This window comes from Schistocerca gregaria, chromosome 3, assembly GCF_023897955.1.
Source record: "Schistocerca gregaria isolate iqSchGreg1 chromosome 3, iqSchGreg1.2, whole genome shotgun sequence".
NCBI classification, from domain to species: Eukaryota; Metazoa; Arthropoda; class Insecta; order Orthoptera; family Acrididae; genus Schistocerca; species Schistocerca gregaria.
The window spans coordinates 580,583,177-580,602,120 of record NC_064922.1 but is presented as its reverse complement, the minus strand read 5'-3'; the positions used below and the strand labels follow the sequence as shown (position 1 = coordinate 580,602,120).

Genomic DNA, 18,944 nt, shown 5'->3' with positions numbered 1-18,944 from the left:
GATTAACGTGGCGTTCGCATCTTTCCGACGCGTATGTGGGAAAGACAGATACATGAACAATGACGACGTTATTACCAAATGCGCTCAAACAGGACCAACGTGCTGTTATTCTTTCTTGTCTGCCAAAGGACAAACACCGGTAGTCATCCGTCTGAGAATGAAGAATGCGTATGGGGCAGCATGTCTGTCGAAAACGGCCATTTTGGAGTGGACAAGTGTGCTGCTGCAACACAATAAGGCGCATCAACCATATCGCAAATGTCGTAACGCAGTGTGTGGAAGACATTATTGTTGTTGTTGTTGTGGTCTACAGTTCCGAAGCCTGGTTTGATGCAGCTCTCCAAGCTGTGCAAGGCCCTTTATCTCTGCGTAGCTTCTGCAGCCTATATGTGTTTGAACCTGCTTGCTGTAGTCAAATCTTTGTTTCCCACAACAGTGCTTACCTTCCGTCATAGTCCATAAAAACCATATTTACGTAAAAGAATATCAACTTAAAGGACCATACATGCATGGTAGCAGAAGGATCCAGTTGGTGCTCGTGAACCGAGACTGCGTAAAAATTTAGGGCTAGAGTTTAGCATATCTTCGATGGGACAGAACCGTTCCGGCGAATGCGGGAAGGCCAAACTGTGACTGCTGCTAGGAGGTTTGGAACCTGCTCCTCCAGAAGGTGGGAGTCCAGTACTTGAGCCAATGCAACACTTCGCCCGATAATGGATAACTAACCAGGTACATGCATCCATACTAGTCTTATTGTTGCTATTACGTTAGAATGGAGAATGCCGTGGCAACAGAGAAACGTATATACTAAGGTCACAGAGTTACTCTTTTTAAACAGTTACTCTATTTAAACAGTCAATCGCTTCACGCTACCGATGCCAGCCGATGAGGGTGCAGTAAACGATAACAATTTCCATCACGTCCATTACACGAGTAGAGTATCTGCTGCTATGTAGACGAGCGCATCTGTCCGCAGCAAACGAGTGAGGAGTTGTAGCACACCTACTGCCCGCTGGTTGCTCTGTCCACACAGCAAATTAAGCCGCCGTGGTCTGCCGGAACGGAAAGAGCGAATGGCTGCCGGTCGCCCTTGTTCCTTAGCGCGGCAGCTGTGCACGGGCGCAGCCGAACTTTCACCCACGCTGCTTGTAGCAAAAAGCCACGTGCCTTTCCGTTGGCCCACTTGGAGGTTGTTTACACCGTATAACACCGCCAGACTGCCGCAGCTATGGCTGATTTGACTTGTGGACTCTGGTCTACGGAGTTGTCGTTATCGAAATGGTATTGCAACAAAATATAGAAATTTGTCACTTAGTCACTGCGTACACACCTCATTACGAATGGCATGGATGTTGCTAAAGTTCTTGACTTTTTATAAATGAAGGTCTGTTCACTGTTATAAAGCAAGAGAGTGCAGCGAATAATTTATAGTATATAATATGTGGTGCCTGGCCGTACTAAAAGGAATGCTGTCTCCCTACTTAAGATAATCCATCATGTACCAATGCCTAAAAAAGTGTTCACGAAGACGGCTTTCCTGTCTCCTACAAGGTGGCAACCTGAGTCTTCCCATCGATCATGCCCTAATTCTGTTTTTGTTTGGAATTGCATTTCCTCTACTGCCCTAGGCGAAATCACCAAATAGTTTGGTGTATCGCAACCCAAAGCCTTCTACAGTCCAAATGAGAGTGATTTGATTTCGGCTTTCTTTGTTCAGCAAACCATATCTTCCAACTGGTGCAACACCACGTGAAACGCACAGTACCGCAGAGTTAGATTTGGGAAGATCTGCTTCGCTATTTGGAGCAACTCTTTACAGAGGTCTTGTCCCTAGTATATTTACACCATGGAAAGTTATGCACACTAGATATTTTCATCCAACGTATCTGGAAAAAAAAAAACTGACACAAAAATCATATTACATCGCCAGACAGCCAAATGTAAAAGGGATGGATTTGAATCCGCGATGAGCTTCAAAGCTCAAATTTGAATTAAAATACTCCTTTCTTTGTTCTTTCCAGGCGTTCGGCCAAACCACAGCCAATCTTTGCGCTTCGTTTCTTTTCATTCGGCGTTCGCCCAAACCACAGCCAATCTTTGCGCTTCGTTTCTTTTCATTCGTGTAACGCCGCTGATAACCTCGAAGATGAGTGCCCTTAAATTCGAAACAGTCTCTTTCTACATATATATCTATCTTTACGAAAATTGAAATTCTGCTACACATCCGTTAATGCTTTTGACGGAGTAATGAAACGTTTTCCTAAAGAAATAAATAAAAATTCGATTCTTTTTTATTAGCGATCAGTATTAAAGGAAACATCCTCCAGCTGTATGGTGAGGAGTCTCTCATACGTACACAGGTAGAGTCAGCTGCCCCTAACGATGTCGTTTTACGCATAACGCAAAGTTGTGTGTGGCCTTCACAAACCACACACGAGATTTTCATATTATCCGCAAGCTAAGCGCAAACTGTTAGCTCTACAGAAAAAATGGACTGCACCGTTTTACAGGAAATCTAACGCACTTAAATTTTGGATGCGTTTCCGCTTGAGGACACGGTTTTCGAGTTAGTCAAGAAAAATGTACAAAAGTGACCTTCAAACGCACCTCAATCACCACAGTTATCTCTCACCAGTAGGGATTTCTAGTACGTTGGTCGTGGCACTCCCTTCTACCACTGTACAAAAATTTGCAACCACACGAGCTATTCCCAATACGCAACCTTGTTTTGGTCTCTATTAACTGGGCTACTACGCGGCGAGTAACATTGTCGTCTATTTTGTTAACGTTATTCATTTTCACATGCCCTTGAGGGTAATGGAAGAAAAACGACATTTATAAACGTTATGCTAAAACTAATTATGTTGTCAATTCAATCCTGACTTAACCCTTACAGGCACAGTAGTTTCGTACTCGGAAGGCCTGACGAATACAGCGGCCGATGGCGTAATGAAGCCAGTTAATGAAGGTCAGAAAACGTCCAATGTGGGAAATAATTCGCGCAGTCATAAATTTTTGTGCTCTGGTATGAGGGAGTGCCATGATCAACATACTAGAAATCCTGGCCGGTAGGGGATGAGTGTGGGAGCAGGCGTCCATTAAAAGTCACTTTTGTACGTTTTTCTTGAATAACTCGAAAATTGGGCCTCTAGCGAAAACGTATCCCAGTACGAAGATTAACTACACTGAATTTCCTACAAAAGAGCCTTGCTTACTTTTTCCGTAGGTCTAATAGGCTGGGCGTAGCGATCGAGAGAATTTGAAAATCTGGCGCGTGGTTTATGAAGGCCAGGTATAACATTGCGGGTTGCATAAAACGAGATCGGAAGGGGCAGCTGAATCACCTTGTATGTAACATATCGTAAAACAGAGAACAACGTTTTTACTATAGAACACTTACGGCAAATGATACCGAACTAGCTGTAAAAAGAAATCAACAACTTGCGATTGAGTATTGATTCCTATGCTAGAGCAAGAAGCCGAGTGAACTCCGAAATCTCTTCAGTCTGTAGATACTATGCACACTCGCCTCGGCCTTGAGTGAACAAAACAAGAGAATCGCGAGCCCGCCTCTGGCAGCAAACAGCTGTGCCAACACCTGCATCAGCCACTCTGGTTACCTGGTCGTCCCGTATGCGGGACTGATCTATGAGCAGCAGCCGACGTGACAATCTGAGGCTACAGTGTGCTCAAACATTTACAACTGCTTGCGGGCAGAGACCAATTTAGCAGGCTGGCTCTTGGACTGTGTTGGCCATGGAAATTTGTTACGTAAGTGCACCTCTGTTAGAGTGAAAATACGCTACAGTGGTACGTGTATGTACGCCTGACCTCAAAACTGTTGTGCGTAGCCTCGCTCATGTACTAATTTGTTTTACAAAATAAATCAAAATGCTCAAGAACGTAAGCTTAAGCACGAGTTCCATTCAGCAATATGCTGTCGTACGTGATTTAGAACATATTACCTTTGATTGATTTTTTATTTTGAGAGGTTGCTGTCACCACACATGATTATGATAGTAATAATAATTCTCTACATGAATGTAGAGCTGTATTTTACCTCCACCCTGTTCCCTATCGCAATAGGCCATTCACAGTACTCATTTCCCCATACTGTAGTCAGCTTAAGAGCGAAGTTACATCACCATACCTACGACAGAGTTTTAAGTAGAAGCAGCCTTACTTCTTTTCTGTTAATTTATTATATTTTCATTTTGTCAGCGAAAACTGTGCGGCAGGATTTTAAAATGTATGAGGGGAACGTGCTACCAATCTTCAGATCTTCGACGATAGAAATCGTCTCCTTGTTCACAGAGGCATTTGCGAACGTTGTGTGAACGTCCTCAACGTTGGAAAATTTTGTTCTAGCGGTAGTTCTTTCAGCTCGCCGAAAAGATGGATATGGCAGGATGCAAGATCTGGACTTGCCGATCAGCGTCAGCCACGTCTGAGCAGTGTTTGTTGAACAGTTGGCTCAACTTCACTACCGCTGGACGCGATGTTGCATTTTTAGTCCGTACACCGCCAGAATTTCACGGTGACTCTGTGTGCAATTTTCGTGGACGTGGTGCTGGACGAGAGCCTTGTTTGTAGTCATCGCCCTCAGTCACGCCAGCCGAGCGGTTCTAGGCGCATCAGTCCGTAACCGCGCGACCGCTACGGTCGTAGGTTCGAATCCTGCCTCGGGCACGGATGTGTGTCATGTCCTTAGGTTAGTTAGGTTTAAGTAGTTCTAAATTCTAGGGGACTGACGACCTCCGATGTTAAGTCCCATAGTGCTCTGAACCATTTGAACCCTCAGTCACGTAGTTTTGCTCTTCCTGCTCTCAAACTTCATATGATATTTATATTTTATACAACCTTTCATTGCCCCACGCAAAAGGAAACATTATTGTTTACAAGATATATTGATGGTACAACTTAAGCAACATCAATGATTATACGGTACTTAATTAACCAGCCAGTATCGGATATCTAAGTTTGAATTTGTAAATCATTGATATACGAATGTCAGCTTTATCAATTTTGATGAGCTTTTACTATCATATGGAACTCCTACGAAAAACACACCGACGCTTTCAAATGTGACACATACGCGAAACGTAAACACTCCTACTTAGACAAAAATGTTTAGTTTCCAAATCTTTATCCAACATTACTTAAACCCAATTCCTATCTGAAATCCGAAAGCGGTTTTCATTTCACCTATCTTTTCATCAACTTCTAGGTAATGGAAAATTCAACAGCAGTTCACCTTTACTGATATTCCTTAAACGCATTTTGCCCGCGAAATATAGGATGCAGCGTTTTCGAGGGAACAGGCCAATACGGTGGGACTGAAGTTATTCATCTACCACTGAACGTGTGAAATGCCGTCTACCCGATTCTGCAACAGTTGGGCGGTGGAACACTTGTGCAGAGATGGAATGTGTAGAGATTTCTGAGGATCCCACGACACTTCAAGTAGTTTTTTGCTTTCCTCTTCTTTGGCGTTACGAACTCACATCCAAACGGTCTCCTTCCAGCGTAAACCAGACCTCAGGCTAAGCTGCAGACCAAGTCGGTCACCACAATAAGGTTTCTTATTTTCACATTTATTGGCTTCGCCAACTCACAGACTAACTGTAAAAAGCCGATTATGTAAGGAAGAGCCGCACGCTCGGCAGAAAGACATGAGTGTTCCAACCCCTTAATACCGCTTTGATCAATAAAAGGTAATCGGTAATGCAATTTAGTTGTGTCAGTAGACTTTTATTCAGTTTATGCAAGCTGTGGAGCATCATGCACCAAACACACACTGCTTTCACTTTATGGTTTCAGGTTCAAAATGGTTCAAATGGCTTTGAGCGCTATGGTACTTAACATCTGAGGTCATCAGTCCCCTACACTTAGAAATACTTATACCTAACTAACCTAAGGACATCACACACATCCATGCCCGATGCAGAATTCGAACCTGTGACCGTAGCAGCGCGGTTCAGGACTGAAGCGCCTAGAACCGCTCGGCTACAGCGGCCGGCATGGGTTCAGGTACCGCCAACGACGACGATGAAACTAGAGACGGAGTATAAATTTGGACTGGAAGATATGTGGAAGGAAATGGGTCTTGTTCATTACATAGGAACAACCCTGAAGTGATTCAGTGTAACTACGGTAAACCTAGAAAGGCCAGTGCCGGTGCAACCAGATGCTCTTATATCATGCGTCTTTTATCCTACACCAACGTTCTGCACAAGGTTGCACAACATGTCCCATTGACATTACACACCGAAATGCCCCTTCCGCCGTGATGGCAGGGGGTGTTTTCTGAGACAGCCTTGGCAGCCTTTGGTAACCAGCCGGCCTGACTCACTTAAGATCGCGGGCCGCCTCGTCATGTAAAGCGACAGCAGTGCTCCTAATGCATAACGTGGAAACTAAAGTTTTCGTCAGTACAAAGAAAAAACAGTCCAAATTTGCGAATTTCACTTTTTTATTCACTCGATGACTAGCTCCCAGCCGGGACTTTTTAACAAATCATCGTAACGTAATCAAAAATGGTATTTCGGAAAATGCAAAACGTGTTTGACATGGTTTTTGCAACTATGGACTGATTTTTCGTTGTACTGATTAACAGAAATTGTTGAACCATAGCTATTTCAGCATGCCGGGAGTTCGTATATTTTTCGTGACTTGAATGTTTATGGAGGTACCCCTTTCCAGACAGTCCACCAACAAATTATGTCCCAAAACATGCGTTTTTGAGAGAAAGCAAAACGAGGATAAAGGAATGTTGTCGAATGAAATTGGGTGATGCTGCGGGAATTAGATTAGGAAATGAGATGCTTAAAGTAGTATATGAGTTTTGCTATTTGGGGAGCAAAATAACTGATACGGTCGAAGTAGAGAGGATATAAAATGTAGACTGGCAATGGCAAGGAAAGCGTTTCTGAAAAAGAGAAATTTTGTTAACATCGAGTATAGATTTAGGTGTCAGGAAGTGATTTCTGAAAGTATTTGTATGGAGTGTAGCCATGTATGGATGTGAATCATGGACGGTAAATAGTTTGGTCAAGAAGAGAATAGAAGCTTTCGAAACGTGGTGCTACAGAAGAATGCTGAAGATTAGATGGGTAGATCACATATCTAATGAGGAGGTATTGAATAGAATTGGAGAGAAGAGTAATTAGTGGCACAACTTGACTAGAAGAAGGGATCGGTTGGTAGGGCATATTCTGTCTGGGGCATCAAGGGATCTCCAATTTTCTATTGTAGGACAGGGTAAAAATCGTAGAGGGAGACCAAGAGGTGAATACACTAAACAGATTCAGAAGGATGTAGGTTGCAGTAGGTACTGGGAGATGAAGAAGCTTGCACAAGATAGAGTAGCATGGAAAGTTCCATCAAACCATTCTCTGGGCTGAAGACTACAACAACATACATTTTATGTTCGTCTCATCTTCAGATGTTTACATTTACTTACGCGTTGTGAACATTGTTTCTTTCCCTATGACGTTTTACTATAGATTCTTAGAAACTTCCCAATGCAAAATTGTGTAATGTCGCTAGTAAAGAAACAACATTCACGAGACTTAAATAAATAAAAATATCTGAAATGTCATCATGGAAATATAGACGTCTATAAAATTACCTTCAATCAACAGCTACAGTGTTCTAATATGTCCACAGCGGACAAGAATCATTTACTTTTATTAATACGAGAAAGAACAGAAAAATAAAATGTGACAACGAGATAGGAATCCCAGTCGACAACTAGTTAGGAGTCGTTCGCCATTTTTTGCCACGGGCAAGTCATTCAGATGTTATTGAAATTCAGGACGGCGAAATGGCATTGCACATGCGCAGTGTGTGCAAAACTTTCACCGGTCTCTGACATGAGCTACAAACCCGAGGCCAGCCAAGCGCTGGTGGAAATAACAAAATGCGACCGTCTCTCTCTCTCTCTCTCTCTCTCTCTCTCCCCCCCCCCCCCCCCCCCCTCCCCCAGAGATTACTTCCGCAGGCCGGACTGAAATCAATCGCAAGTTATCCACTCGAGCTCTAATACAACAGCTCTTCTAATTCAATAAATTATGCAGTGTCAAAAATTGGGAAGAAGAAAATAAGTAAGATTAAGGTTTAACGTCCTGTCACCCGTAATTGGAGACACAGTCAAACTTATATAGGGGAAGTACCCTTTTAAAGGAATCATCTCGGCAATCACCTTAAACTATTTAACGAAATCACGGGAAACCTAAATCTGTATAGTTGGGCGCTAATTTGAACCATGGGCCTTGCGAACGCGAGTCCAATGTTTCACCACTGTGTTAGCTCGCTCGGTAACTTTTTGTTTTCATTCTCTAGATAAACGAGAGTAGCGATCCATTGTAGAGTCAGCCACAATTGGTAAGAGGTGATGCTGTTTATACGTCTCAGACGGTACAATAGCACCAGTCCAGGATTGGCCAAGACGACGAACAGCAAGAACGGTACCAACACATCCACGGACAGTTGTTAGCACACTGGATGCGCATTCGGGAGGACAACGGTTCAAATCGGCCTGCGGCCATCCTGATTTAGGTTCTGAGTGATTTTCACAAATCACTCCGGGCAAATGCCAGGATGGTTCCTTGGAAAGGGCACAGCCTGTTTCCTTCCCATACTTGACAAAATACACTGGTGTCCAAAATTGAAGCAACAAACGGAAATTTTGTAAGGTTGCGTTTATTTTGCCACAAAACAGTATAAAAAGGTGATAGAGAAGTAGAAAAAATGTAAAGAATACAGAACGTAATCAACTGCAACATGCATAACGGTAAACGAAAATGTTGATTTTTTTTTTCAACTTAACGGATTTGCACACACATTTTGACAACTGTTAACGTGCATAGTATGGGGTGTGGCCACCTCTGGCACCAATACTAGCCTGAAAACGACGGGACGATCTGTGAACGATGTCATCAATTTTATGTTAAGGTAATAATGCCCACTCTTCCTGCAGAACTACTCACAAGTCTTGGAGAGCGGTTGTGGATGCTAACGTGATGCAACCCGTCTTCCTAGTGCATTCCAGACATGTCCTATGAGATTCAGATTGCGAGAGCGAGCAGGCTACGCCATGCGTGCAATGTCTTTCGTTTCCAAAAATACATCAACCACCAGTGGTCTATGAGGTCGAGCATTACCGTCCATCAATACGGAGACTGAGCCCACAGCACCTTGCACCAATCACGCATGACATCCCAAGATCTCCTCACGGTACCTGACAGCAGTTGAATGTTGCTGGGTCACTCCTACAATTTCACGAAGAGATGTTCGAGTGGTCAACATAATCCCTGCCCGCACTGTTAGCGATCCTCCTCAATCTCGGTCTCTGTCCACAATGTTTGGGTCCCGAAATCGTGTTCTACGTGCCCTCCAGATGCGAATCCGTCGAGAAACACTGTAGAGAAATTAACTCTCCAGACTAAATCGGGACTCATCTGCGAAAAGAACACTGTCCCACTGTTCGACCGGCCAGGTGGCATGTTAACGGCTCCACTCTAGACGTTCACTTCTGTGAAGACACGCCAGAGGTAAACAGACAGCACAACAAAAAAAGCCACTCTGCTGAATACAACACGTCCAGGGGATGCTGCGGGTTCAGACGCTTGTTGCAGTGCAGTCCTAGGGCGGTACCGTCGTGCCCTTACAGGCAAATAATGATTGACTCTTTCTGATGTCACACGTGGCCGGCCCTATCTTGGTCTGCGGGATACAGTTTCAGTCTCTATAAACTGTCGCGTCATCCGAGAAACAACAGAAGGATTCACATTAAGCCATTGGTCCACATCAGTTTGCGACTCTCCTGATTCCATTCTTCCTATGGCCCTCCACAGCATAGAGTCTGTAGACGTCTTCCCTGTGCCATACTGCGCCGTGTATGACTCTGTGGGACTACCCAGCAAACACTATCCCGCTTGATAGATGCCCTGACGTCATTGTTGGCGTAGCTGTCCGTTGATCGGAATTGCCATCTTCTGTGCAGAACACGATCGTAACGACGTCTGTTGACAGTTTGTATGATTATATCGTGAATTATACACAGCACGGGGAAATAGTGGTTTGTTGCTTTAATTTTGGACACCAGTGTAATTCGAATTTGTGTTCCGTATCGTATGACATCGTTGTCGACGGGGCGTTAAGGCAGGTATACACGTGAGTGTTTTCACTCTCAGAGAGCTTTCATGAGTAATAAGTGTCGTGCAAACACCGCCGAGAGTCAGCTGACAGTACCTCGTCTCCTACCCTGCAAACTTCACAGAAACTCTCCTGCGAAACTTGCAGAACGAACAGAAAGGATACTGCGGAGACGTGGCTTAGCCACAGCCGGGGCGTGTATCCACAGGAGAGCTTCTGTGAAGTTTGGGAGGTAGAAGACGACGTACTGGCAGAACTGGAGCTGTGAGGACGGGTCGTGAACCGTGCGTGTTTAGCTCGGTCGGTAGAGCACTTGCCCACGAAAGGCAAAGGTTACGAGCTCGAGTCTCGGTCCGGCACACAGTTTCAATGCTGCAGGAAGTGTCGTATGACAAGCTCCCGGATTTGGCGGCCATGTGTGCGTGAAGTGTGCTCGCTTGTGTGTATGAGTGGTAGGTGTTTCTGTTTTTATGAGGAAGGCTGTGGCTGAAACCTTTGTGTGCCTTAAGTGTGCCTGTCAGCGACTTAACGAGGAGCCTTTACGGTAAGTAGCGATCTACCTTTTCCTACACCGTTGATATTCTCTTTTATTTTCAGTTTTACGGAGGAACCGAGAGAAACGAAGACTGGGCAAAGTGACGGTGGCCAGGCAGCGGGTGAGTCAGCTGCGGCCGGCGGCTGCCAGGTGAGGAGGCCGCAGAAATAGCGCTTGCGAAGGTCAGTGTGCGGCCGCATTCCGGGCGCGCGGGTCACGCCAGGGGACCGCCGCGCCGGCACCCCGCCCTCTATATGCCGTGCGGCGCTCCCTCACTCGTCGGTTGTCATCCGTGACCGCCGCTCCGAGGAGTCGCAGTATGAGAGACGGCAGTTGATAACGGGGTCACACAGGACGTTTGGAAAAAGAAATTAAAGTACAGAGTGTCTCAAAAGGTACGCTACAACTTCAACGTGTTGTAGCTCCCAAACTAATTAAGATATTCGAGCCAATCTGTAATGGAATTGCGTGCCAACTGAGTATCGGTTCAGTTGTGTGACTGAATCCGTTATATGCTGTCAGAAAGGTCACGGAGCGTAGTAAATGACGGAAAATCATCGAGTGACACAGAAGGGATATCTGTCGTTCCCCAAGGAAGTGCCTAATCTATCCAAGCGATTTAGGTGACAATATGAGTAGCCCACTTGCATGGTTTTGGGTTGAAGCCGTCATTTTCCACGTAGCACAGTAAACAGAACATCAAAACCAATTGCAGAAATGACTTCGACACGATAACTCTATGGTCTGAAAAGCAATAATTGTCTCTGAACAAGGAAAAGTTTCAGATCATCCACACGAGTACGAAAAGAAATTATTTAAATTTCGATTGCTCGATAAATCACACAAATTTGTCCAACTACAGTCAATACCAAGGAATTACAATTACGAACAGCTTAAATTGGATCGATCACATATAAAATTTTGTGGGGAAGGCAAACCAAAGACTGCATTTTATTGGCAGCACATTTAGAATATACAACTAAAGAGACTGCCTACACTACGCTCCTTCGTGCTGTGTAGTAGGGGATCCTTACCAGGTATGATTGGCGGAGGTTATCGAGAGAGTCCAAAGAAGCGCAGCTCGTTTTGTATTATTATCGCGAAACAAAGGAGAAAGTGTCACTGATATGATAACTGATTCGGGTTGGGAGTCAGCAAAACAAAGGCGTTTTTCGTTGCGGTGAGATCTTTTCATGACGTTTCAGTCACTAACTTTCTCCTCTGCATGTGAAAATACATGGTGAGGTAGGAGGAAAGGCACATGCATTCAAGGGTAATAGTATTAGAGGTAACGAAAAAATATTTCTTATGGACATAAGCCCTAATCCGAATGGTTTCCGAGATAGAATACATTTAATATTACTTCTGCAGTTTTTTTAATAACTTGAAACCGCACCATTCAGTGAAAACATTGTGCACTATAAAATTAAACTAGACTAAATTTTCTACAGAAAAGTTCCCATTCTTTTTTTCTCTAGGACTAATAGTTTGCGCGAAGAGAGCGCGAGAACAGTGAATAATCTAGCGTGACTTACATATGCTGTAGGAAATTGGAAATTTGTGGTAAGGTTTCATTGGACCAAAACTGCTGAGGTCATAGGTTCCTAAGCCTACACACTACTTAACGTAACTTAAACTAACCTACGCTATGGACAACACACACACACACACACACACACACACACACACACACACACACACCCATGCCCGAGGGAGGATTCGAACCTCCGGCGGGAGGGGCCGCGCAATCCGTGCATGACGCCTTCTCAGTGTCTCAGTGGTACAAATGATTACATAGAAACCGCGTTGGAGTAAAGAGTGTCACTAGGTAACAACGCTTCCTAATTTGCATCAACAACGTACAGCATGCTCTCAAAAAAGATCTAGTTTTCTGATGAGGTTAGTCTCTCGAGTACTCTATGTCAAGTATTTTTTAGAAAAAAGTGCCCCATATTTTTACAAGATATTAGTACTGATGACAACTAGAAAAAAGTCCTGTAAATATATCCCCAGAAAGAAATACCATTTCAGATAAGAATTAAATAGAAATTTTCATATTTCAGCTGCGTATTGGCATTGCATAAAATTCAACGGGGACAGGTGAAAATTTGAGTCGCACCGGGACTCGAACCCAGACGCTCGGCTTCTCATAAACGGTGTCTTAACCGCCTCCATCCGAGCACTCCTGCTGTCCAGGCCCAATTCCCACGTGTCGCACACTACATTTGTACTGTCGTGGTCGTGCGGTAGCGTTCTCGCTTCCCCCGCCCCAGTTCCCGGGTTCGATTCCCGGCGAGGTCAGGGATTTTCTCTGCGTCGTGATGACTGGGTGTTGTGTGCTGTCCTTAGGTTAGTTAGGTTTAAGTAGTTCTATATTCTAGGGGACTGATGACCATAGATGTTAAGTCCCATAGTGCTCAGAGCCATTTGAAACAGCCATACTCGCGTCGATAATGGTCAGTTCTCAGTTACTTAGGATATTCTTTTATTGCACCTACCACTATAACAACATGTGGATAGATAGAAACATCGAGTAATCATTGAAGCGGTTTAGTGTCAATGTACGGATAGCACATTTACAACGCAGTACACTTTTCCAGATATTCTGACAGGTGTTGTTTATCAATAATTTTTATACATGAATAATAACAGGGGTCCGCTTGAGAACGTCAACCTCTTAGCAAGACAGTGGATGTGGTTTATACGTGATGAGGTAGTATTCTGTTTCCTACACCTCGCATGGCAGTAATTAATTCAAACGTTTACTGATGTTTAGATCGGTAGAGGAATTCCAGTAGCATGACTTTGCCCTTCACCTTGTCTGAACCTTGTGAACTCCTGGTATTATGGAGACAAACTCATTTGTGCATACCAAGCCCACCAACAAAGTTACAGGAGCATCCCATCTGACTTACGTGACTTAATACAGCCACGGTGTCCAAACAACTTCGTAATTCTTTGAGTAACCATATGAAATTCCTCCTATAATGCCACCGGACATTTAGATATTACAGAAGGGAATAACTCATATTGCAACAAGCTTCTGTTTCTGAACATATGTTTATTTTTTCATGTTTGACCAATATTACCTCCTTTAAAATATAAAAAACTGATTTTTGCACACCACGTAAAGTGTCAATGACGTTTAAGTTCTTGGGTTAGTGTCAGCACAGGTCCTGTACTGGAGACAAATGTGAGAAGTTTTATGCATCGCTGGTAAAATGCAGAGCTTCAATCTTTCCTTATATCCTTTGTACACGACGTTTTCTTCTTTTACGGCAAGTCTTCCTTCTCACCATAAACAGCTTGCTTTTCGCGATTATAGCGGCATTATAATCTTTTCCCTGGTGCCCATAACCTACCTGGAGTAGCGTTCCGTGCAAGCCCAGCAGCTTGCACGGTGTACGGAATGTCATGTCGTATCTGCCGGATGTGTACCGTCTGCTGGCACGCGGCCCGTTTTCCGTCAACTGCTTCGGTTTACACGCTGGTGTGTAAAGCAGGCGCTCCGTAGCACACAGCAACGCAACTGATAGCTCAACAGGAACTTAGGGAAAGACGAACGTAACTCAGATGAGAAATAGTGAACTTTATAAAAACGCTCATCTTGCCTTAGCGACCGCGCAATGCAAACACAATTACAAAATTGCTACGATGGCTTTATCCCTCTGGGCAAGTACCCTGCATTCTTAAATGAAACGTACGTTCAGGCTTACTGCTACATTAGACTAGATACACGCAACTTTGGTGTTGAAAATGTCGATGTGATGACAGATCTCAACAATAACAACGAAGTTATTAGGTGATATTAAAGAACGTAGAGATTTTGTACAGCGGAAGGTGAGAACCATATTAAGTGACCTAAATTACAACGGACGCTTCTTTTTTGTTATTTCGGCCTCAGTAAAGCTAGTTGACAGCTACCTGTAGCGCAAGATATAACATTCAAAGTCTCTGTGATTCGATCCGCGTTCTTCTATTGTAATTCTATGCAGGATGAGTCAGGAGGAAATGTACATGCTTTGAGTTTGAGGAGTGGTAGTATTTCTGATTCTGAACAAAAACTTCAAATGAAGATATCACCTTTTCTTAACCGTATCCGTCTTACAGCAGTTTGAAAGTCACAGGCATCAGCCGCGTGTCCTTAGGCTACGCAGTATTGTCTTTACTTATCAATTCGATGCGCATTTCACTTGCTCACTGATTAGCGACGAGTCGGTGGAGTCATTTCTTGGCCACCAAGGTCACGCCTTCTTACTCCATTAGATTACTGTTTGTGGGGTTGGCTTAAGAGCGCAGTCTACAAGAATTAGCTCAAGTCAGCAGCACAGCGGCTGTCTACAAGAGCTACAAAATGCACTGCAGTTGACGTGGACTTCTTCAAAATTTTCTGTGGAGAAATAAGCACTATTAAACATAAATCATTACATCACAATGTCTCGTTTACTATCACCTGCATTTATAATGTTCCCCACTGCTTTTATTACTTTCCTCGGAAACAGTTGAGAACAGTATATCATTATGTTCATGTGACTTTTTTTTATTCAGTCACCCTTCAAAGCAGGTACCTTTCCTCCTGTCTCACCCTGTATTTCCAATAGCAGTAATGCATAGACCACATCATCAACGAGGCGATAAGCCCTGACCTACCTTTTCAGTCGCAACGCCACTGCTGCCTTATGCTTAATTAATTGAGACAGAGGATTTTTTTTCTGAGGAAATGTGTTAACGCGTTCCACCGAATGTGATGCACTTTTAAATGCTGAGGTGAAAAGTAATATGTTGTCCCACGAAAAATATTTATATAGTTCGGAAGTCTTCCTGCTTAGGAAGCCGCTGCCCTCTTCGAAATTGCCGTGTCCCAGTACTAATGGATCACCTGTTCGTCACAGACACAGGTGGAGGAGTTGGCACGAATACACACGTTCCTACATACACCAGCTTCTGTGTGGAGCGAAATAAAAAACAGTCATAAAGTGTCAACGTACAGTGAATTGAAAAGTCATGGGACAGCGATATGCACGTATGCAGATGATGGTAGCATCGCGTATAGAAGGTAAAAAGGGCAGTGCATTGGCAGATCTGTCATTTATGCTCAGATGATTCATATGAAAAGGTATGCGTGGTGACTAAGGCTACACGACGGGAATTAACAGACTTCCAACGCGGAATGGTAGCTGGAGCTAGACGCATAGGACATTCCATTTCGGAAATCGTTAGGGAATTCAAAATTTTGAGATCCACAGTGTCAAGAGTGTGGCGAGAATACAAAATTTCAGGCATTAACTCTCACCACGGATAAGGCAGTGGCCGACGGCCTTCACTTAACGACCGAGAGCAGTGGCGTTTGGGTAGGGTTGCCAATACTACCAGACAAGCAACACCGCGTCAAATATCCGCAGAAACCAATGCGGGGCTCACGAAGACAATAACTGCTAGGACAGTGCGGCGAAATCCGGCGTTAATGCACTATGACAGCCGCCTACCAACGCGAGTGCGTTTGCTATGAGCACGACATCGCCTACAGTGCTTGTCCTGGGCTCGTGACCATATCGGTTGGACCACAGACGACTGGAAAACCATGGTCTGGTCAGATGAGACCCGTTTTCTGTCGGTAAGACCTGATAACAGGGTTCGAGAGCGGCGCAGACCCCACGGCCGTGGACCCAAGTTGTTAACAAGGCACTGTGCAAGTTTGTGGTGGCTCCATACTGGCTCTGAGCACTATGGGACTTAACATCTGAGGCCATCAGTCCCCTAGAACGTAGAACTACTTAAACCTATCTAACCTAAGGACATCACACACATCCATGACCGAGGCAGGATTCGAACCTGAATCCGTAGCGGTAGTGCGGTTACAGACTGAAGCGCTTAGAACCGCTCTGCCACACCGGCCGGCCGGCTTTATAATGGTGTGGGTTGTGTTTACATTTATAAGTGACTAGGAATGGTTTCGATTACTTTGAGACCATTTACAGCCATTCACGGAATGCATGCTCCCAGACAATGATGTAACTTTTTTGGATGACAAAGCGACATGTCACCTGATAGCGATTCGCTTGAAGAACGTCCTGGACAATTCGAACGAATTATTCGGCTACCTAAATGTCGCATCTCACGCACGGACATGGTTGAGATGTCAGTTCGTGCTGTAAAATCTTGCACCGGGAACACATTCACAACAATGGACGACTACAGAGCATGGTTGAGTATTTCTGTAGGGGCTTCCAACGACTTGTTGAATCCATGCGATGTCGAGTTGCTGCTGTACGCCGGGCAAGAGCAGGTCCGACACGATATTTAGAGGTATCCCGTGATTTTTGTAAGAGGACAACAGGATATTGCAGAAGCGTGGACGGACCACCTGCGTCAGAGGATCAACCGGCACGACTCCGCAGCAGTCGTTCCCTGGCGCGCAGGCAGCTCGCTGCCGACTGGTTTGGTGTGGGGGGAGGGCTACACAGCAGGGCACACAATGCGGCGACTCACCGCCACGTAGAACTTGACGAAGAGCCCCTGGGGCTCGGCGACAGCCATGGCGACGTGAGCACGGAGCACGGGCGGGCGGCGCGCTGCCTACTGCCGCCTCTGCCGCCTCTGCTGCTGCCGCCTGCCGCTCCTATCTTCTGCGGCCCTTGAGCCGTATTTATAACCCGCGCGGCCTCCGCCGCCGTCCTCCTACATCGACAACCGTTCACAGCTATGCTGCCTCAACCGCTCTCACGTTCGCCTGCGTCCGAGCACGTGTTTCACCACCAAACAGTCTACTACTTGCAGGAAACGGATCAACAGCGAAGAGTAGTTCTCACTGTTTACACCAAGTTTATGTCCATCGTTTCCTTGGTCGACCAACGTCGCTCTTTCTTTCAGTTGTAGTTCACGATTGTCATCGGTAATCTTTGGCTTTTTATTCTATTCACACGTCGTTTCCATTTCTCTTTGAAATGGTTATTTCCTCATTAATTGGAAGCACGTTGGCCGTTCAATAAGTAATGTAGCGCATTTTCTTTTTCTGGGCTAATTTTGGTTGTAAAAACGCGGACTTTGCGCTGTGGGACATCGTGGAACATTTCCGGTTTAGCCCCAGCAGTTTCATGATTCATGAAGTTTCAATAAGTAGCGTGGCTGTATTTAACCTTCAAAATTTGTGTGCAACGGAGGTGCGTTCCAGGCAGAGAGCTGTCACTGAGTTTCTTTTGAAGGAAAACCAGAGCATCGCATTCGCAGGCGCTTGCGGAATGTCTACGCTACGGAGATCTGGCACCGAACAAAAGCACGGCGAGTCGTTAGAGGAGGCATCTGCCATACCGCAAAACGGTCGCGCAAACCTGTCAGATCTCCCCTGTGCTGGCCGGCTGCCCATATACGTGACTCCTGCAACGTGTTCGTCACACAAAAATGCAAACGAGCTTCTCCGTGACAACACAAGGCCTCACATAAATCTGTGAACACGAGAGGTACTCAAAACTTCACTGGGTTGTTGTTCCTCATCCAGACTGCAGCCCGGATCTCGCAGCTTCCGGCTTCAATTTGGATTATGGGGAGGTTATTGACGCAGCAAGACGCCGACCACTCGTGTGGTACCATGCGGGCATACAGGTCCTGTCAGTAAGGTGACCTAAGGCCGTCATAATGAATTGAGATTATGTTAAAAAATAGGGTTTTACAGCGAAAAGAGTGGGGAATAAAACGGTGTATTGGAATCCTCAATAAAACCAACCTGCTTTCAGCAAAAAATATGATGCACTACTCATTGAGCGCCCCACGCACATTCAGCTCGTTTCGAACATCTTCATTAAATCTCGTCTTTTACAGCGGTTTAATCTCCCCAAGAATCTATTCTCTGAAGCTTTTATTTTGGTGTGATATTTCTTTTTATTTACCCAACTCTTCCTGAATAAGATTAATTTTTTGTGTCTTTTCGGGTTTTGTAGTTAACGGGACTGATTACTGTCGCACATATCGCTTGAAATTTGTGCAGCTTTTCATCTACAAGGTGTGGCTATAAAAAGCAACTGGACTGATATTGTCACAGAGTAAGTACGCATGCGCCAAAGATAAACGACCAGTCGCTGTGAAGCGTGAAGCCAGAGTCAAACAGAACAGTTGCAAAAGTGTGTCCGGTTTTTGTCACCACTTCGACAGCAACACACCAAGCGGCCAGTAAGCGACACTCAGCCTACGATATCGGACGAGTGTGCATACTATCGTTTATGCTCATTTATAACATAGTTTTTACAATATGGAGCGT

General features: G+C 44.8%; 1 protein-coding gene across 1 annotated transcript in view; it reads right to left on the bottom strand.

Moving 5' to 3' along the window:
- Positions 1-17,261, bottom strand: part of LOC126354568 (uncharacterized) — a 1,114,027-nt gene extending 1,096,766 nt beyond the window's left edge. The window contains exon 1 of the mRNA XM_050004313.1: positions 17,183-17,261. Within this exon, the coding sequence (XP_049860270.1) occupies positions 17,183-17,230 (48 nt within the window). The 5' untranslated portion in view covers positions 17,231-17,261. The remainder of the gene's footprint in view (positions 1-17,182) is intronic.
- Between the last annotated feature and the right edge of the window lie 1,683 nt (positions 17,262-18,944).